The sequence below is a fragment of the Papio anubis genome, chromosome 5, assembly GCF_008728515.1.
Source record: "Papio anubis isolate 15944 chromosome 5, Panubis1.0, whole genome shotgun sequence".
NCBI classification, from domain to species: Eukaryota; Metazoa; Chordata; class Mammalia; order Primates; family Cercopithecidae; genus Papio; species Papio anubis.
The window spans coordinates 49,639,747-49,661,074 of record NC_044980.1 but is presented as its reverse complement, the minus strand read 5'-3'; the positions used below and the strand labels follow the sequence as shown (position 1 = coordinate 49,661,074).

General features: G+C 39.6%; 2 protein-coding genes across 2 annotated transcripts in view; one reads left to right on the top strand and one right to left on the bottom strand.

Annotated features, from left to right (window-relative positions):
• The window catches only part of CDC20B (cell division cycle 20B), a 60,113-nt gene extending 49,772 nt beyond the window's left edge, over positions 1-10,341 (top strand). The window contains exons 10-12 of the mRNA XM_017959548.3: positions 3,598-3,723; positions 4,228-4,345; positions 9,009-10,341. Coding sequence (XP_017815037.2) covers positions 3,598-3,723; positions 4,228-4,345; positions 9,009-9,109 — 345 coding nt within the window. The 3' untranslated portion in view covers positions 9,110-10,341. The remainder of the gene's footprint in view (positions 1-3,597; positions 3,724-4,227; positions 4,346-9,008) is intronic.
• Positions 10,342-13,112: 2,771 nt separating this feature from the next.
• GZMA (granzyme A) lies at positions 13,113-20,373 on the bottom strand. The gene is made up of 5 exons (XM_003899671.5): positions 20,226-20,373; positions 17,370-17,514; positions 15,422-15,563; positions 14,959-15,228; positions 13,113-13,344 (listed from the first exon to the last, which is right to left on the bottom strand). Exons 1-5 carry the CDS (start codon positions 20,293-20,295, stop codon positions 13,183-13,185), a joined length of 789 nt encoding a protein of 262 aa, XP_003899720.1. The 5' UTR covers positions 20,296-20,373; the 3' UTR covers positions 13,113-13,182.
• Positions 20,374-21,328: the final 955 nt, after the last annotated feature.

Here is a 21,328-nt window from a genome sequence, read left to right as displayed (position 1 = left end):
TGCTGTGAAGTTAGATCAATGCTCCACCGTGTTCTGCATAATTATTTATTTCTCTGACTGTTAAATTCTTATTTCTAGTAAAAAAATCCATACTTTCCTTCTTGAGGAGTTGGTGACACAGATGTATGTCTTGACCTCAACATAGTCCCAGAATATATGTCACTCGCAGAGCAAAGAAATGGTTCTACCTTATTAACAATAAGCAAATTGATTACAAGATGATTTAAAAGTTATTACAGGGCTTCCTAATATAGGATGATGTATGTAGTGACTACTGCCACTACATTGTGCTGCCCCGAAATTCCTGGCTTGTGGTTTTTCATGTCTACAGGATATTGAGAATGATGATCAGTCCAAATTCCCACTATTCATTACTTGAAAAAAAGTAGGCAAAATGTATGTAAAATATTCTGTCTGAAAACAACATACAAAAACAAGACAAAAAAATAGTTGAAAACCCAAGCCAAGCAAGACAAGTTACCTTTTTAAATGTCTTGTTGTCAAAAATCTAATGCATTGAACTACTAAATGGGAGTCCTCTTCACTAAGAAAGAGTTTCTGGAAACCAGAGCAAGCCAAGCCTCCTGGCAGTCAGCACCTGGGGAATCACTGAACAGTCACCAGTCATGTCTCTTCAGTCACCAGCTAACCAACTGGTGAAGCAGGAGTAGACTTTGCAGGTTGACATCTGTGTGATTCCTCTCATGGTGTAGCTTCTAATTTTGCCAAAATATTTATTATAAAAGCTATCTAGAACAGTAGGGTATTTAAGAAAATGATTATTAATAAATATAAAAAATATTATCCATCATATGGTAAAACTGGGGTCCGTCGGTTCAGGGGAATTTCTGAACCTCTTGAAATTGCAAAATTATGTTTTCTGTGAAATAGCCCACTTCTCCAGCCTAATCAGAGGTGGAGAATTATTATTTGAAAAAGATAAAGCAGGGAACTTTAACTTATGATATATATTGTAGATATTTTATTTTGACTGAGAACATTACATTCACCAGATTTATTAAACTGTACATTCATTCACCATATGAGACGAAGGCCTTTACTTTGAGTGTAGGTAGGCTGATTAGAATTCCTCATTGTCTTTCTTGTATGAACTACAACCATATTTCATTGTTCAAGGTTTCTATTTATAGTATCTGTCTGACTATCTATTGCTGTGCAACAAATTACTCAAAAACTTAGTGGCTTAAAACAATAATAATTTCATTATCTTTTATGGTTTCCTGGGTAAGGATTCTGGGAAAATGTCATCGGAGCAGTTCTGGCTCAGGATCACTCATGAGGTTGCAGTCAGACAGCATCAGAAGCTAAAAGTGCTGGGGGCTGCACCAGTTGTTTGTCAGCTGGCTGGGCATGCTCCTTCTTGCAATTTGCATCTTCATGTTGTGTGAGCTGATTTGGGTTTCCTTACAACGTGGTTGCCTCAAGCCAGTTGGAATTTGTGCTTCAGGGAAATAGGTCCAGTGCTTCAGAGAGCAAGGTGAAAGTGGTAATACCTTTTATTAATATAACCCAATTTTGCAAGTCATGCAGTGTCACTTGTCACATTTATTGGTTCCAGGTTAGTCACAAGTCCCCCCAGATTCAAAGGTAGAGGAATTAGATTGTACCTATTGATGGAGGGAATGGGCAAGGCTTAGAAGGTCTTGTTGGATGAAAGACAGTGTTGTAGCTATCTTTGGAAAATACAATCTGCTGCAGAATCTTTAAAGTAGAGTGAGGCCAGGTGCAGTGGCTCATGCCTGTAATCCCAGCACTTTGGGAGGCTAAAGAGGGTGGATGGCTTGAGCCCCAGGGAGATCGAGGCTTCAGTGACCCCTTGTGGTAACACTGCACTCCATCCTGGGCAACAGAGTGAGACTGTGTCTTAAAAAAAAAAAAAAGCTTCCAAATTGTTTGATTGAGTTCATAGAAGTAACAATCATCTTTAGTCCAAATAAAGTAGGTGATTTAATTAAACATTTACATGTGATTTGATGAAATCACAGTTATAATAACAAGTTCACCTGTTATAAACAGGTTTGGCAAAACACAGTGGGTTCTATAAACCTATAGCTTAATTAGTGGGAGCAGAAGTGTGGAGCATTCTAGAGAACAGAAGATTAGTATGCTATGGGTAGAAATAAATACATTTTACAGAAGGAGAGGAGAACTTTGGTAAACTTAGCAAGTTGGTTAAATGAAGAATGAGAGGAACTATTGTATATTCAGATGTGTGTTTTTAAAAAATGGACTCAAACTTGTAAGAAAAGCATTAAGATGTAGGTGCTTAAATGGCAAAAAAAATTCACATGGTGGGAAATGCTGGAGGAACATAAATACACAGAAAAAAGTTCATTCTTGCTAAGAAGAAAATAAATTACCCTTATAATCTGTTTTATAATTATTATAATTTCACTAGATGTAAAATAACATTTTTAACTTCATGTAACTTTTAGCCAGGGTGAAATTAGTATACTCATTGGATGCTGGTGCTGTAAAAAGTTATAACTGTTTGGAAAATTTTATGTCAACTCTTTTGAACCTTGGAATTTACTTAAAAAATTTGTCAGAAAAAAAAGACATGTAGAATATATTCATTACAGTGTACTTTATGAGAACAGACAACAAATAAAACACATGCAGAAAAACAAAAAAATTACTCCTTTCCAAAAAAAAGCAACCCAACCCAATACAAATAAAACCACAATACAACAAAAACCAAAACAGGTCCGGCATTAGCAGAACAAAAATTAATCAGGATACAACAGCATGATGGAATATTATGGGATTGTTAAAAATTATAATTGTGAAAAGTATATTAAAATGTGGAAAAGTGTTTATATGATAGGTGAAAACAACAGAAAATAATCAAATAGTATAAACACTATGTTTGCTACTTTATAAAATATTTTTACATGTAGAAGAGAAGATGCAAAAATGAGGGTGGTTACCAAGATGATTGATAAGGATACATAGATACATACAATTGTAGTATTTATTAAAATGTCCTTTAAAGTGATTGTTATTAGTAATTTTAATTACCAATGTAAATGTGTGATACTAAATCCTATTTTTTAAATTAACTGTAATTATAAATAAATAGAAGGCAATTTTATTTTCTGAACTGCCTTAAAATTTGAAGTGCTTGAGACTTTTGAGTTGTGAGCAATCACATATAGTTGTCTTTTATCTGACCACTACCTGGAACATAAGGACACGGGTAGACAAATCAGAGAAAGCCTGCATTTTCAGAGCCAATTTGCAAGGGCACATGTGAACTACTCCAGCAGCAGATTTTTGCCCCATAGTATGTATTGCATGTAGCTTTCCAACTGTTATTGCATAGTCTATGTTAAAAAAATCCACAATTGTTATCATAATTTGAGTCATGTTAGGTATCTTCCCTTCCAGAAGTGACTGCTAGTCCCTGAGGAGTAATCTCTAGAGGGTGCAGTTGCTCCTGCCTTTGGATAGCAGGCCCAGGAGAGCTGTGACAGGTGCAGACCTGGGGACTTGCTGCTTACTTAAGTGCATCACATTCATGAGTGCACCTTCTTTGAAGCTGACCTGTCTGTGCTATTATGTGAAACTTTAAAGGCTATGGATTGGTGTCCCTGGCAGTCTGGGGTCCTTGCCATTGGAGGAGGAATGAAGGATGGATGCTTACACATCTTGGATATAAATGCTGGGAACAGCATACAGACCCCAAGCACAAACTCACAGGTTAATATCTCCTCTGGGCTTCATCTTCATTTCAATCTTCTGCATTCTTGTGAAAATAGTTTATGACAGAGCCTATGCCCACAACAAGCTCTCTTTCTCTATTGAGTCCATAAGGAATTTGAGTTCTCAAGAGTTTCTTTTTATTGTAAAAACCTCTTCATTTGTGAGTTCAAAGTTAATATAATTTGTATTTTCTATTTTTCACATTTCCTTTCTTTCCCATCACTGCTTTGACCATGAACTTTGAGGGTAGTCTGGCTCTTCCTGGCCAATGGTCACAGTTCACTTAAATTCTTCCATTTACTACACCTAAGCCTATTTGTATACTTGATCCTTTGTTGCCTTGGATAAACTTTCCTAGAATGGATGTAATTTCTTTAACATCCTACTCCAGCTGTACTGGAGGTTGGGTCATGGACAGTGCATACTGTCTATAACCAGTTTAAGTATATTCATAAGGAATCAGAAATTGTAATAATTCTGTATTTTTGATCATTATTTCAGATTTGTTCCTTAATCTGGCTACCTAAGACAAAGGAGATTGCAACTGGCCTAGGTACTCCCAAGAATGATGTGACTGTGTGGACCTGTCCCACTGTGTCCAGGTCTGGTGGGTTTTTTGGTAAGCAAATGGGTGAGTAAAATGCCATGCATCTATAGCAAAGTGAGCTATTGTTGAGGGGAATGAAAGATTTTCTCCTTCCGGTTTTTCTCAGTACATATTTCATCAGAGGTAAAAGTCCTACATCCACCCTACCTCAGAGAGTGTATAGTTGAATGTTTCTGAATTTGACTAAGATGGTTCATCACTTTAAATTAAGTCATCTTCTCCTTGCATATGTATATGAATGATGGAGTGGTGATCTGGGGCAGTTTTTGAACTCGAGTGAGCATCACAAATCATTTTATTTTGAAGAAAAACCAATGGTGTAGAATGGGTGGAAGATAAGGCAATCCGAAAGGGCAAGACATTATTATGTGTCAGGAGGCCACTGATGACCATGAGGCTTCCTCTGTGAACATCTGCCCTTTCAAGGTAGACCACTATTCTTCTCAGCTTAGTTCTACCAACTTTTACTGGGTACTTCTTGAGAGAAAGACCCCATGATGGGGAGCAAGACCCAGGCCCTGTCCTCTGGGCCTTAAATCTTTTGTGCAATCTAGAATGTTAAAGGGGGCTCAAGGGTGAGTAGAATATCTCCTCTACCCAGCCCAGGGAAACACGAAGACAAAACTGGTGGTCGGTGTAAGAACGGGGCATCCTGTAGAACTCTGATTATATATCCCGTCTTTTTCCTCTCTCCACTCACCGGGCTTCCTGGCCAATCCCTGGGATTTACTTACTCATTATTTATTTATGAAGCATCTATTATGTGGCAGGTACTTTCTAGGGTGCTGGGGATACACAGGTGAACAAGAGAGACAATGTCCTTGCCCTCAGGGAGCCCACACTTTTGTGAGAGGAGACATGCAGAAAACAAATATATACAATGTTAGGTGGTGATAATACCATAACTTTCTTTGGAGATTCTGAAAATGTTAACGGGCAACAACGAAACAGCCTTATCGGGTAGACTTCCTGCCTCTGTTGATGAGCCCGACTGGACCTCAGCCTCAGAATGACCTTTGTATTCTTCAGCTGTCACACTCTGTGGCCTGTATCAGAATACAGGCAACTCTTAGCAGAGCCATTTTGGTGATCAGGTGCAAGTGTAGGAAGAGCATGAGTCATATTTTTTTGCATATTTTAAATCAAAAGACATGCAATTCCCTGGACCTTTTCAGATTAGAGAAGTATTGTAAATCAAGCCTTAAAACCTGGTTCTTTACAAAACTAATTCCAGCAGCTAGGCAGGGCCTTCATCTAGGTGGGGGCATGTGATAGGATATTCAAATCAATTTTCTAATGCTTGGAATAAAGAATGTACTTATCAGGTGTATTTCCTTGTTTCTCTGGCCCTTACAAGTGATAAGTACTTTAGTTTTAACTCCTTGTGAATTTTTTCACTAATATTAGACAGAATTTCCAAGAGTGCATTTTAACCTTTTCTCTTAAAATGCTTATAGTTGGAGACGAGGTTACTTTTGAGCTCTTAGACACTCATTTTCATCTCTAACCCATTAGTTCCTTCTACATACAGTATTTCTCAAAAGTGTTTAGCAGTTATACAAAACATGTATACAAAGTTGTTAATACAAAAACATGCCATGTGGTCAGTAAGTTTGGAAATTTGGGGTTAAGCTAGAATAGTTTTTTCTCTTTATTTTCTTTTTATTTAATTTTTTTTGAGGCAGAGTTTCACTCCGTCGCCCCGGCTGAAGTTCAGTGGCACCATCTCGGCTCACTGCAACCTCCACCTCTCAAGTTCAAGTGATTCTTCTGCCTCAGCCTCCCTAGTAGCTGGGACTACAGGCGCCAACTACCACTCCTGGCTTATTTCTGTGTATTTTTAGTAGAGATGGGGTTTCACCATGTTGGCCAGGCTGGTCTCGAACTCCTGACCTTAGGTGATCCACCCACGTCGGCCTCCCAAAGTGCTGGGATTACAGATGTGAGCCACCGTGCCTGGCCAGTGTTTTCTTTCTTAAGGACCTTCCAAAGGCTTGGATAGATTATGTGTATTGTGCATCACCAAGAGAAGGTGATAGCATTCGTTGTTTCCCCAAACACACTTGGGAAATCTGTAGTGGGGGGTATCTTGAAGTACTTGTTCCATGAACACACTGAGGGAACACTGCTGTGTCCCCTGATACTGCCTAGGTATTTAATTTTTGTGGCTTTTGTTGTGAGGCTGTGTTTCCATTTTGGGTCAAGAACAGAGCCCTCGACATACACCTGATGATTGGGATCTGGATCAGTGTCTTCAAACTGGGGGTTATGATCATTGGATTATGAATGTAGTGAGTCAAGATCAGCAATAAAAAGTGAAATAGAATAGTATAGATGGGAAAATGGAAAATTAGGTAGTATTTTGTGAAACTTTTGTTATGGTTATGTAGTACATATATGTGTCTATATATGGGGTTGCTACATAAAATGTAGTTTTGGCTGTGGGTTGTGGTCACAAAGTTTGGAACAAAACTATTCTAGATTCTGGTCACACCTTTACTAAGTTTTACCCTGTTAACCATAGTCATGACTTTTTTTGGGAGGGAAAATTTCAGTTAAAGAGACCTCATCCACCTGACCACAGAAGAAAGGTAACTTATGATTATTCCCACCTATTAAAGAGTTGTAATTTTTAAGCTTTAAAATAGGAGTAGGTAGCTCTTTAGCTTGTAGGGTGAGATCTGGTCTTTGGCTTGGTTTCATCATTCCGTGTATCAATATGTGGTCTCATTTATGACTATAGTTGCAGAAATAAGACAACATTTTCATGCTTTCAGTGTCTGTATTCTTAGAACCTGGGAAAATAAACCCTAAAAAGGACCTTTGTCTGACATAAAGAAGACATTTCCCACTATCTGGTAAATTAAGATTGTCACTGATATGCGAGAAAAACTTCAAGAATGCCTTTGCATCCAATCCAAATGCCATTTTTCTAACAAATTCTAGAAGTACCTTTCCAATTTTTAAGTCAAGATGGTTTTCAGTAGTACATGCTTTGGAAAAGATTGGGATTTCCCCCCACCATTACTCCTTTTCCCTTTTTCTCTTCTTCATCACAACACAGAAGAGTGAAGACATATTTATTACCTATTATATTTATTGAATAGACTTTTCTTTCTTATTAATTTAAAAGCATTAGTGCAGCCTGGGCAACACAGTGAGACTCCATTTCTAGAAAAATTACAAAAATTAGCCGGACGTGGTGGCACACTCCCTATAGTCCCAGCTATTTGAGAGGCTGAGGTGGGAGGATCACTTGAGTCCAGGAGGTTGAGGCTGCAGTGAACCGTGTTTGCACCACTACACTCCAGTCTGGGTGACAGAGTGAGACCCTGTCTCAAAATAAATAAATAAATAAATAAAAGCATTAGAGTAATGTTTTATTATATATTTATCCTCTTCTTTTTAAGAGGCTGGATCTTGCTATGTTGCCCAGGCTGGAGTGCAGTGGCTATTCACAGGCTTGATCATAGTGCACTGTAGCCTCAAACACCTTGCTTCAAGTGACCCTCCTGAGTAGCTGGGACTGCAGGCATGTACCACTGTGTCCATCTCCTATATTTATCCTTTTAAAACAACTAAATCAAGTTGCTTTTCATTTATATGGTTTTATTATTTTTTAAATAATAGACAGTGGTCTTCCATAAAAAAACAGATTCTTTGGTCAGGGTTTGGTGTGTGGTCTGAATAGTCAGAGTGTTGAATTGGATCCTAGTTTGGCGTGTGGTCTGAATAGTCAGAGCGTTGAATTGGATCCTAGTTCTGGCTCTGCCATTAATTAGCTGTGTGACCTTTGGCAACACATTTGGTATCCCCAAATCTTTTCCCTCACCTATAAAAGGGGCCTGCATTGTCTTTATAAATGTAAACTTGCTGCTTCAGTTTATCTGATTAGTTTATTGAAAGCTGGGGCCCAGTGGGATACTTCTTGGGGAGGCCTGGGGTATATGGCAGGAGCATAGCACTGGCATTCGTAGGAATGGGTGGATTAGAGACGACAGAACTAACAACAGTATAGGGCATGAAGGGTGTGGTAGGCTGATAAATAGTCTCCTAAAGGATATCCATGCTAAATCTCTGGAACCTCAGAATGGGACCTATTTAGAAATATTGCATTTGGAGATGTCATTAAGGATCTTGACATAAAATCATCCTGGATTATCCAGGTGGCCCTAAATCCAATGACAAGTATCCTTGTGAGAGACACACAGAGGAGAACAGACACACAGAAGAAGAGGTGATGTGGCCACAGAGGCAGAGCCTGGAGTGATGTGGCCACAGAGCAATGATTGCCAATAGCCGCAAGGCACAGAATCACCTCGAGAGCCTCCCTAGGGAGCACTGCCCCTGTGACCCCATGATTTCAGACTTCCCATCTCCAGAACTGTGAGAATCAATTTCTGTTGTTTTAAGCCACGCACTGAGTGGTGATCTGTTATGGCAGCCACAGGACACTGATACAGGGGCAAGAGCACTGAGGGAGAAAACTGTCCCAGTCAGCCCTGACTGCTGTCTCCCAGCATGGCTCAGTTGGTGGCAGCTCTGAACCTGGTGGGTGTGGGAAAGCCCTTTATTCTGGGATGGGACTCATGACCCCACCTCACATTGCCTATAGTCCTGAGCAGCAGCCCATGTAACGTGGAGGAGTATGAACTGTCTTTCCCTTTTCCCCTAGGCCACAGGGGCAGAGTGCTGCACCTGGCTTTGAGTCCAGACCAGACCCGGGTGTTTTCTGCTGCAGCTGATGGGACGGCCTCTGTATGGAATTGCTACTAGCACCCAGCCCCTCTAGGTTTCAGTTTCCTTATTTCTAAGTGAAGATGATGATGTTGGCTATGTCTTCTCCATGGAGTTTTTATGAGTATCAAACAAGTTGAAATACTCTTCTTGATGTGAATGCCTGTTTTCCTGTTCTTTCTCAGATTGCTTTATTTGCTCTGCTTCCCAGAGATCGACTTCTTTCCTTCTCTGCTTTCTTCTTTCTGCCCCTCTTCCTCCCCCTTTTCTTCTGCCTCCCCTTCTTACCCCTTTCTAGAGATTCATTTTCACTACTTTATTCAGAATAACATCTACAGCAAAGATTTCTACTTCTTTCCCATCTGACTTTTCTCCCTAGCTCCAAACCTCATATTTCTGATTGCCTCGGGATAGTTCCCTTTCGAGATTCTTTCCTGTCTTTAGCTCAATCTCAACACATTGAAAACACGACCCATTCACTTGAAAAACATTTATTAAAATCTCACTATATGCTAGGCAGTATGTTAAGCATGCATATTACTTTCTCTAAAAATCAGTTCTGTAGGAATCTCTTCTCCTCCTGATGGTCTCATCCTTATCCTGGTCCCCTACTCAGGGAACCTCCTGGTTCTTATCTGTGCTTCCTTGGTTCACCCTTTGCTCTCTTTTCTTTTGTTTCACTTAGTCACATCCTGCGTGCCTGACAGCCAGTCTGCTGTAGTTGCCTTATAACTGTTTCTCTTGACTCCACACCACTGCTAGGTTAAACATCTAAAAGTCCCGTGCTGATCCTCTCAGTCTCCTGCTCGTAAACTCTCGAGGACACCCTATTACCAAGCACCTTTGACGTCGGCCTCTGGAGTCCTGAGCCCAGGACTTGAAGTTAGATCTATTCTTGCCTTACCTCTGCCATAAATACACCCTGTAACCTTGGATGTGTTGCAACATCTGCAAGGATAGGAATTTGGATTTGATCACTGCTAAGGTTCCTTCAAACTTGATCAGTTCACTGTTCTGTCTTTTGAATGTTAATTCCCATTCATCTCCTATATTAAGACTTTGGTTAAGTCTTGTGATTTCCTGCCTTGTTGGAGCTTTTCTTCTAATCTGAATTCTTGCTTCTCTTTCCTTTTCCTTTACACACCCACACAAGTCCTAACCTCTCCAGGAAGTGTTTTGAAATGATGTTACCTGGGTTTGAGTTCTTGGCATTAGCCTGTATCATCTACTTGGTATTACTGTACTATTACAGCTGTTTAAAAAAAATCTTATTACTGTCTGAATCATTGGTTATTTTGGTTTTAACATCCTGAGGAGTTTAAATTGAAGGCTTGAGAGAGCATGCGTTATATTTTTTGGTGCTCCTTAGTATGTTCTGCATATGACAGATAACAAATATTGGCTGATTTTTTTTTTTTTGCTTCGACATGACTTGTTTTTACTAATACATACCCATTCCCTATGCCCCCAAAATCGATACAACATAACAAAAACTTTGAGAATTCAAAAGTAGAATGGTATATACCAGGGGAGTTTAGGACTCTTCTGTTAAATTAGTGTTAATTTGTCAATATATATATTTATTTTCCCTGTTTTTAAAATTTAAATCTGTTTGGTAATGTTAGTAATTCTTGCCTTAGAAAATTTTAGGCCGCTGAAAGCCACAGGTGTGATCGTTTTCTGCAATGCACACTCTTCTTTAATGGTTTTAATTTGATCTTCCTAATAAGCCAGGTATAAACTATAAGAAAATGTTTAGAAGAAAATGAGCAAAATGATTAGACCGTTTCCAGTGTCCCCTGCTATTCTGTTGTGGATACTTCTGTTTTAATACTCTCACGACACTATGTCATGACCAAAGGCCACTTCTCTCAATTAATACTGGCATGTGAACAACAGGCTCTCATTTAAGAAAAATATTAATATATCTGTTACTACGATTAGTTTTGTTGGGAAGTTTGGAATATGATTTTCATAAAGAAAAAGGTAAGCTTTCATATAGCACACAAAAGCCTGGGCTACAACTTATTTTTAAATTTTGAAATTAAAAATTTTTCATGGAGTAATAATTCACATATAGTAAAGCACATAAGTCTTAAGTTTATAGCTTGATGAGTTTTAAATTTGTGAATAAACAACTGTGCAACCACCATCTAGATCAAGATATGAACATCTCTAGTACCCTAAAGGGATCCCTCGTGTCCACTCCTAGTTAGCACCTCCACATTTTTCTGACTCCTATCCCCATGGATTAGTTTTCCCTTATGCCAACTTTTAGATAAATGGAATCTCATCATGTGTATTCTTTTTTATCTCACTTTTCCTCAACATTAAATTTGTGTTGCATAAAACTGAAGTTTGTTCTTTTCATTGCTGTATAATATTTTATTGTATGACTGTATAACAGTTGTTTATCCATTTTATTGTGTGTGGATATTTGAGTTATTTCTAGTTTTGACTTCCAAGAATAAAGCTGCTATGTACATTCCAGAACACATCTTTGGTGGATAAAAGCACTCATGTCTGTTTGGGATCTACCCAGGAGTGGAATTGCTAGGTCATAGGCTTATATATATGTTGAATTTTAGTAGACACTGCCAATTTTCCTATGACGTTGTACTAATTTATACTTCTACCAGCAGTTAACAAGGGTTCCATACAACCACTTTTTAAACAGAGTTCAAAATCTGTAGTACGTATTGACAGTAGGGAATATTCCATCCTCTTTTTGCAGTTAAAGTCCTAACTAGCAATGAGGGAATTGTAGCAAGTATTTAAAATATCATCGTAGTTACTCTCTCAGAGCCTCTCTTTTATATAGTAGCACCAGGCCTCCTTTTCTAGTATAAAGGTTCATCCCTGGTTGCATATTACAATCACTGGGGAGCTCACATAAAGAATACTACATCCCGGGTCCCACCAAATACCAATTAAATCAAAATGTCTAGAGGTGGGACCTGGGCATTGGTAGTTTTAAAGAGCTTAGTGAGTCTAATGAACGACCATAGTTGAAAACCAATGTACTATTATTTTAGCCAGTCTTTAAGCTATGCTCCTTCCTTTGTTGTTGGTGTTTTATTTTTGCACCTTCCTTTGTTTTAAGAGCCTGTCTCTTAGTGTTGCTGTATGTTATTGGTTTGAATATGTATTATGCATGTATATGTGTGTGTATATGTGTATATATATGTGTGTATGTGTATATATGTATATACATATGTAGATACACACATATATGTATGTATTGAAATTTGTATTATATAATATGTAATATACATATATAAAATTTATATTACTAAAGGGACTATAGAAATTGAAAGAATCTGTTCACATAATAACATCTTGAAGTGACTGCAGGCTGATGACTACCTACTAAATTCACTATGTTGAAAAAATATGATGAGGGCTTTTTCCAAAGAAAACTTTCTGGACACAAGTGAACACTCACTCTCTACTATGGGATGGCAGCCACTGTAACTCTCATGTTGATTGGATCTACCCAGTCTCAAGAACAAAGAGAACTGAGAAATCACCTAGGTACTCCAAGGCTTAAATGCAAGGCACTGAGAAAGAAGGCTGACTTTCTACTGTATAATTTTCTTGGCTGCCCAAGTACTGTATTTGTATGCCCTAGAATTTGGAAAATACTGTAAGGCATTGCTTGTTTCTTTTTCTCCCATAGACTCAGATTCTTGTGTATAGCATGAAAAGCAGTTGTTAATGTGGAACAATGCCCTATATTTCCTTTTCCAGACTGGCTGCAGACTGGCTGTTCCAGACTGGCTGTTTCTGTTTCCTGTGGAATTATGGAGCCCTTTACTGCATTTGTTGTTAGACTTGATCTTAGGGTCATTCTTGCTGGATTCCACTGAGACAGAGAGATGAATAATTCAGGAAGCATTCCCATGTCACTTGATGCATAAATGACTCTGGTGACATTGATCACATAATCCCTCCCCCTTGCATTATCTACAAGGCTGCCGTATAACTCTGCTTCACTTTGCTGGTGCAGATCTGCCCACTAAGTTTACAAGAGAGAAACAGGTACAGTCATGCAAATTGATTTTATTTGTGAAAGCATTAAGAAGCCACAGAAAATGAAATGAAACAGTTATTTAAACTGCCCCCTTGATAGTCATAATTATCCAGCTGAGGTATTTCTTTGAGAGAAGAATATAGACACCAGGCCCACCAGGGTCTCCACATCTATTTTTACGGCCGAAGGAAGTGACCCCTCGGAAAACACCGTTGCACAACAAAGGGCTTCCAGAATCTCCCTGGAGGAAAACAAGAGGGGTCAGTGTTCAGCATTACCACTAGTGAAATGGAAGAAATTCTGTAGCATTTAATATGAGTTAAGACCAACCTTGACCTCATTGAAGATAGTGCTTAAAAATTAAAACATTTGGAAATATTTTAGTATTTTTGAATTGGTTCACTTGGTTTATTTATGAGCCAGTGAAAATCAAAATGAAACTTGCACATGTTATCAGCTAATTTTGAGACTGTTGCTCTGCTTTTGGAAAGGAAAGTCTCCTGTTTGTCATTTTCTCAAAATGCTTAATAACTCAAGCGGCAAAATAGTCAAATGCAGATGGTACATTGAAGCAAAGAATAAAAACTATGTTTTCTGGTTCTTCTAGCAGATAATTGCCTTCCAAAAGAAACAAAACCAAATCAGTCCCTTTCAGGCAAAAGTGGGCCTTATAGAGATACGAAATAAAGAACCATGTTAGAACCCGGGATCCTCCCTGGACAGGTATAGTTCCCCTGCCTGTTACAGTAATGGCATTTGCAGAATTAGTCCTTTAGGTTTAATTCATCAATAGCCAATTTTGGGGTGTTGAGAGAACAGGGAAGGATTGCCAAGCTTCAGTGGTGGCAGGTGGCTGGTGGGATGGGAACTAACATCTTAGTATGCTGCCGTGGCCTTAGGATGCTGCATGTGGGTTCCAAAAGCATGAAGGTTCTGGGTTCCTGGGAGCCCAGCGTGGTGGACGAGGGAGGGAATGGGGGAACTAGGGCAGAGAAGAGAAAGTGGACAGGTACTAAAGACAAATGTTTTCTTTTCCTGGGATTTGACTAGCTTTGGTTCTGAAGGCAAGACATAGATCTAGGGAAGGACAGAGACCTTTGGATTTCTCAATCTCTGGTAACTCCCAAACCATGCATACTGCATACCCTTCTTCAGGTAAGACTCTGTAAGGTCTTTGGGACAAATGAGAAATGCAAGCTAGTATTCAGTTTAAAAATCTGTAAAATGTTTCTTCTATTCTTGTCTTTAAGCATGGCCCTGTCCCACCCCTTCTCAGGGGGTTCTAGGATGGAAGCTTACACATTTTCTGGTATGAGTCATGCTTTGAACATTGAACAGCATGTTTACTGGGGATTAAACTAAGCTCTGGGAAGCTATAGGGTCTGGCTGGAAATATTCAGCCAGGCTTGACAGACATTTCAGACACACCGATGTTAAATGGCAGAGGAACGTAGTGGAGAAGGAGAGGGAATGTACTGAAATGGGGAAAGCGTACTGAATGGCCTTGAGGAACCTTAACTTCAACTCTTCTAAGTGTTGTATATCTTCAAGTTTAGATCTCTGTATGTTAATATGAAAAATGAGACCAAACATTGCTTCTTAGTAATTTTTGTAAGAAGTCAAAAATATGTAGTGCATGCACCCCATGCACTAGCAGTGAGCTTCTTATTTTTGATTAATGACTCCCTTGAGCTGAGCACATTCATGTATTTGACTGGGGTTTTATTAAACTTATTTCAAGAAACTCTAGGATCCTGTAGAAGCCAGTGCCATGACAAAACAAAGCATGATGTTACATTTTCTCTGTCTGCATGACTTACTTCAATAGCTAAATGTGGGATCTTATTTTACTTACATCGCACGAGTCTTTTCCACCTCGGAGGCTTCCAGCACAAACCATATTCATTCCAATCACAGGGTTAAAATTATAGTGCTTTGGATCATTGCAGATTTTTCTGTCTATGATGGTGATATTGACTTCTCTCAGCGTATCGGACTGAGATGCACTATTGTGAATCCTCCCCCACCCTGCAACTTGGCACATGGTTCCTGGTTTCACGTCATCCCCCTTTTTAGGCAGATGAAGGATAGTCACATATTTGTTAATTTTTGCTTTTTCAGTTAGCTGTTGGAAGAAAAACATAAAGTGTTAATGGGATAAGATAAATATTTACATTTTAACTTAAATTATAGTCCAAATTTTCAGGATCCTCTTTATGTGAGTTTTTACAACAGGGGCACCAAGGAAATGTTTTCATGTTGGTGGCCAGATTGTAGAAGGTTCTATGACTTTTGAGAAGACAATCAAAGACACGTACCTGTAAAAGTTTAAGATCACCTTCGTGTGTGGCTGGGTCATAGCATGGATAGGGAAACTCTTTCTTAACACGCATTATCTGTTTTTCTTGCTCTTTCCTGGTTATTGAGTGAGCCCCAAGAATGACCTGGGACCTTTTGTCCCTGAGAACAGATACAACATTATTTGCTGGATTTATTCTTCATATTAGCAATTGAGCATATATGCTGATCAGTTTCATTGTCCCATTTGTAAGTATGGAGGTGGGGAGAGTTCTTTGTGGCTCAGAAAGAAAATGTGTGCTTTAAAAAATAAAATAATATTTGTGAATAAAAGAATGTTTATGAATTCATCGTCATCATCATCACCAACTTGTTTATAAGAAGGTAAACTAGGTTCATTGAAAAACAAGAGAATTCCATGGCAGCAAAGCCAAGCCTTGTGCTTGTTTGCCCCTCTACCCCTGCCTTATTTAGCTGTGATGGAGAATTACTTATTAGCTGTGATGGGAAGCAAAGATCTCAGTAGTCCAGGGACAAAGCAAAAAGCAGCCAATAGTTGTAAAGTAATGTAATGAAGGGGTCTTTTTAAGAAAACAACAAACTCAAATGGGAAAACTTTCAGAAACAGAGAGCCCCATGGAGGACCCTATTTGCATGGCATTGAGTGTGTTGAAGGGATGGTGGTCTGAAGGAGGGGTTCAGGAGTCTTTTTTTTCTCTTAAAGATTCATTTTGGTTATCAAAATCAAAATGCTTTCTGATGAACTGATGGTTAAGGCTATCATCATTCACAACCTAGTATAAACTACACCAACCAGATTATGCACACTGCCTCTTTTCCATTACATCAGCTGAGATTAGTCTCACTTAAACGATCACATGTACCCCCAACATATGTGCAACTATTATATGTCAATAAAAAGTAAATAATCAAAAATAAAAGAAAAAGACCTTAGAACAGTGCTTTCCAGTAGAGCATATTTTTATGATGAAATGTTCTATTTATCTGCACTAGCCACATGTGGCTACTGAGGACTTGCAATGTGGCTAGTGCGATTGAGGAACTAATTTGATATTTTATTTAACTTTAATTGATTGAAATTTACATAGCTACCTCTAACTAGTGGCTGTCATATTGAATGGCCTAGGTTTACAGGCTTGATTTACAGAGTAGGAAAAGACAAGGCCTGGGAAGAGGTTGAATGTAGCGGTTGACAGGAGTGAAGAGGCGGCCAAAGATGTGACAGGAATTCACCGAGGCATACAAGAAGGCATTGGACACAAGCTTTCTGTACTTGATGGTTGCACCCAGGGCTCTGAGGGGGCACTGAAAGTTTCACCCTTCCATGCTGAGGCTAATTCTACCTGGGCATGCAGTCATGACAGAAGCAAAGCTCTGCAGCACCTGTACCCAATGGCTTAGTGGAAATCTACAGAAAGAGCTTGTGGATGCTGCTTCCTCATTGCCTGATTCTTTGTGGCAAGTCTGGGCTTAACTTCCTTTTAGGTTTAAGCAAGTGCCTAAAGACTTAAGCGACATGAAGATACATGTGAACCTCCCATGACTTTAGTGGGATCTACTATTTATTTTATTTTATTTATTTTATTTTATTTTGAGATGGAGTCTCACTCTTGTTGCCTAGGCTGGAGTGCAATGGCGCGATCTTGGCTCACTGCAACCTCCGTCTCCTAGGTTCAAGCAATTCTCCTGCCTCAGCCTCCAAAGTAGCTGGGATTACAGACATGCACCACCATGCCTGGCTAATTTTGTATTTTTAGTGGAGATGGGGTTTCACCATGTTGGCCAGGCTCGTCTCAAACTCCTGACCTCATGTGATCCACCTGCCTTGGCCTCCCAAAGTGCTGGGATTACAGGTGTGAGCCACTGTGCCTGGTCTGCTCTTTTTATTAATGTTTCCCCAAATTAGAGTATCTTTACGAACTTTTTTAAAAAAACCCAGGCACTTACAAGTTACAGTGAGCTGCAGTCAACACCCAGTCTTCTGCAATCAAAGCCCCAGCACAGATGGTTTTTCCGTGAAGACTAAGTAGGACCATGTAGGGTCTTGAATGAGGAGTTACTTCATTTCCTCCAATAATTTCTTCACAGACATCTGTTCAATGGAAAAAGACAAATCAGATTGGTGTTCAACCCCAAAGAGCTCTACACAAAGTCATGTTTCTAAGAGCAGCCATACTTTTTGCACTCAGAGAGGAAGTCTGGTTGAGAGCATTTCCCCTTGTTTTTACTCTATGTAGACCTGCAGACATCTGATGCAAATCCTATTCCTGTTGGACTTTAGGGTCCTGCTCTCCCACACATAGAAGCCAGGCCAATGACTGTTCCAGGATCATTAGGCTAGATGTCACAAACCAGCAACCTCAGGCCCCAGGGCAGAAAGCTCTGCCTTGGTCTTTACCATCAACAGTTGCTGCAGGAGATGCCAGTGGTAGTGACAACCTCAAGTGCTTCCACCCTTTTTGGCTAAGTATTAATTTTGGGGAAATAGATAAGACTTTTAGAAGCCTCATAACTTCCCTTTTAACCCCAAGCCATTGCAAAAACACAGCTTATGAACCAATATTAGCATCATTTGGCTGTGACCCTACCCCTCAGTCCTTTGGTCATTATGAGAGTTTTGGTTATTAAATTGCACTGTTCTCACTCATAAGTTAAGAAAATAACATCGATTACACCTCCCTTTCAATCTCTAGACCAAACCATGTGGTTTAATCTAAGGTATTTTCCACTGAGATATGGAAGAGAGGAGAGAAGATACTATATGCCGAGAATTCTGCCTAAGTGACATTTCCTTGATGATGATAGTGTAGAAGTAGAGACCCATTGTTAGGGAACAGTGAGAGCTAAACACAAGGCAAACCATACATGCTGATAGATAGAGCACCTTATGTCTTAGTGATACACTCTGAGCTCTCCACCTCCTGCACCAGATGTTCTTGGATTCTCCCAAAATACTTTTGCTGAGACTCATGGTTTCTTGAATAGGGCACAGTGCCTCTTGTTCCATAATTAGGACTAAGTCATTGCCAAATTCACAGGCAAGTATTAATGGCAGCTATGGAAGCCTTTCATAAGATTTTATGAGGGTGAGAGCAAGGAGGAGAGTGACCACATGAAATGTGGCTAGTGTGATTTGAAAAAGCAGAGGTCTCTGCTTTTAAAAAGGGAACTGGGAGGAAGAAATTCTAGACTCTAGAAATAAAAGGGTAAAGAGCTTATAGAAACAAGAGAACTTCACCCAATCCCAATTTTCCTAGAATGATTCATGTACAGATAGATTTCAACCGTGCCTTGCTTTGCTGCGTCTGTTCCTTATATGGGCCCACACTGTCCTCTCTGAACACAGGAAACAAAGAGGAGCACAGCAGTTTGCTTTTGTTGTTTCCTTTGAAGAAAAGATATGGCTGGATTTATCTGCCCTGTTTTTTTCTGTATGGAGAATTTAACATGCCTGAATATAGTCATACTATGCCCTGCTTATAACATAGCCAACCTTTGTCTCAAATGTCCTGCAGTCTTGTTATTTTTATATTTCTTCCCTCTCTATCTTTTTTTTTTTGGGGGGGGGGGGGACAGAGTCCTGCTCTGTCGCCAGGCTGGAGTGCAGTGGTGCGATCTCAGCTCATTGCAACCTCTGACTCTCCGGTTCAAGCAATTCTCCTGCCTCAGCCTCCTGAGTAGCTGGGATTACAGGCACGCACCACCATGCCCAACTAATTTTTGTGTTTTTAGTGGAGACAAGGTTTCACCATGTTGGCCAAGATGGTCTCAATCTCTTGACCTTGTGAACCACCCGCCTCAGCCTCCCAAAGTCTTCTCATATTTAGGTGCATGATAAACCAGAGTTCTTTGGGAATTCCTGGCAAGTTAGGTTATTACATAAGTCCCTGCCTCCAAAAGCTGATGAATCATGGGAAAAACCATGGTTGGCTCCATATTGCTACAGCTCGAGTGTAGTCCTCACTTCCTAGTAGGTTCTTCAAGGGAAATCTGGAGCTCCCCAAGAGCTGTCACCCTTTCAGTGGTGATACCATGAATTATACAGCATTTTAACCCATGCATGCGCAACTCATGCAAAAGCAGAAATATTGATTACCATTTGGTAGACAAAAAATTAGCTTAATAAAAAATATTATAGCACTCCCAAAGGGTTAATGAGGGAACTAGCCTAATGTCTTAATGTATTGCCAAAGAGTCTCTAGACCTGAGAAATAAGTATAAAAGTTCTAATAATTCCTGATTCACTTTTGGTGTCTAGGTCAGATTTGTCTTAGTTTTCTTTAAATGATCTATGCATTTTCTGCAGCAGGAAAGGCTGAGTTGACTAACTTGCCACTATTCCTTTCCTGGAAGGTACTATTTGTTTCACTAACACGAGAGTTTTGTTCACTCATTTTTACATTGTCTTTTTTGGCAGTTTTCAAGTTACAAATTGGCAGCAATAAGCATTGGTGGTTCTGCTATCTTTTGCAAAATAATCGTGAGAAGAAAAGATGTTTTTTTCTTCTAAAATACAGAAATATTTAAAATCCAAGAAAGAATGCTATTTAAAAAAAAATAGAGACAGGGTCTCACTATGTTGCCCTGCCTGGACTCAAACTCCTGCGCTCATGCAATCCTTCCACCTCAGCCTTCCTAGTAGCTGGGACTACAGGCATGTGCCATTGTGCCTGTCTAAACATTTTAAGGCTTGGGGGAAAACATCTTCTTTCAGTATAGGAAGGTAATATTACCAAAAGTTCATTGAAAGTCTGCTCCATTTTGCTTCGTGGTCATAATGGAAATGAGAAGAATCAGTCTTACCTTCAGGAATTAGCACAAGAAAAACGACAACTGAGAGAGAGGATGCCAGAAATCTGTAGGAGTTCCTCATTGTGACTGCTGTCCCACATCAATCAACCTGAAAATCTGTTTTCAGTTCTTAACTGCCTCCATCTATATACTGAGAGTAAAAAGGATGTGGTTTCCTTTCTTTCTTTCTTTTTTTTTTTTTTTCAAATTTCAAAGTTTAGCATTAGGAAACCAAATCCAAATAAGTGAGAATGGTGGATGATGGCTCACTGTCAGCAGGCATGTTTTCCTTTGCTAGGACTGTTGAGGGGGGCGCTGGAATTCTACAAGGTGGGAGGGGGGCAAGGGACCTTGTTGCCATCAGAGTACACCAGGGAAGACTGTAAAGTGTCTCAGCTAAGATTTTGAAGATGCTTTCATCATCTGCAATATTATCTACAGTATCCATGACTGGAAACTCTTGAAGACTTAAATTAGAGTTTTAATGAAAGTCCTCAAAATTGGTCACCAATCAAACTTCTTTCTAGCTATCTCCTTGGGTTATATAAGAATTAGCAGGCCAAGTGCAAGGTGAGGACAGGAGGGAGATTTATTTACATAGAGGCTCCTGCCTGGATTTTCCTTCCCCACTTTGTGGTGAGTGTTTATTGTGCTCCTGTCTGGTCTGTGGCAGGTGTGGGGACATGGGCTGGAGGGGGTAGGGGCTCTTGGCCCTTTCCAGCTCTCTGACTGTGCGTTCCTGATTGTCTAGTTTCACAAATTTAGATACTGAAAGTATCTCTGAGTTTCCCTCCCACCCTCCCTTCCTGCCTTTCTTTCTTTCTTTCTTCTGAACAGGTTTAGCTGAGAAAAGAAATGGGAGTCATTTTTGTTCCAATGTTGGGGAATGTCTCGCTCTTAGAAGAGTCAACTTCAGTCCCTGGAGGAACAGTATGCAGTGTGCTTTCTATCAGAAATGAGTTCAGCTCTCTTTCTGAGCTGAGGATGTGGTCTCCAATACAATACAAATGGTCAGATGTGCTGTCAGGATGTTGGGTACTGAACCAACCATCCCCATAGTTAACACTCTGATGACTTCAAACCTAGTGGTTACTTCTTTAGAAATCAAGTGACTT

Bases quoted from the DNA above. Each gene is read 5' to 3' on its own strand.
- GZMA (XM_003899671.5), bottom strand. From the start codon at position 20,295: ATGAGGAACTCCTACAGATTTCTGGCATCCTCTCTCTCAGTTGTCGTT. The intron at 17,515-20,225 runs GTAAGACTGATT...TCCATTGAACAG, and splicing joins TCTTGTGCTAATTCCTGAAG to ATGTCTGTGAAGAAATTATT. The intron at 15,229-15,421 runs GTACGTGTCTTT...TTCTTCCAACAG, and splicing joins GTGATCTTAAACTTTTACAG to CTAACTGAAAAAGCAAAAAT.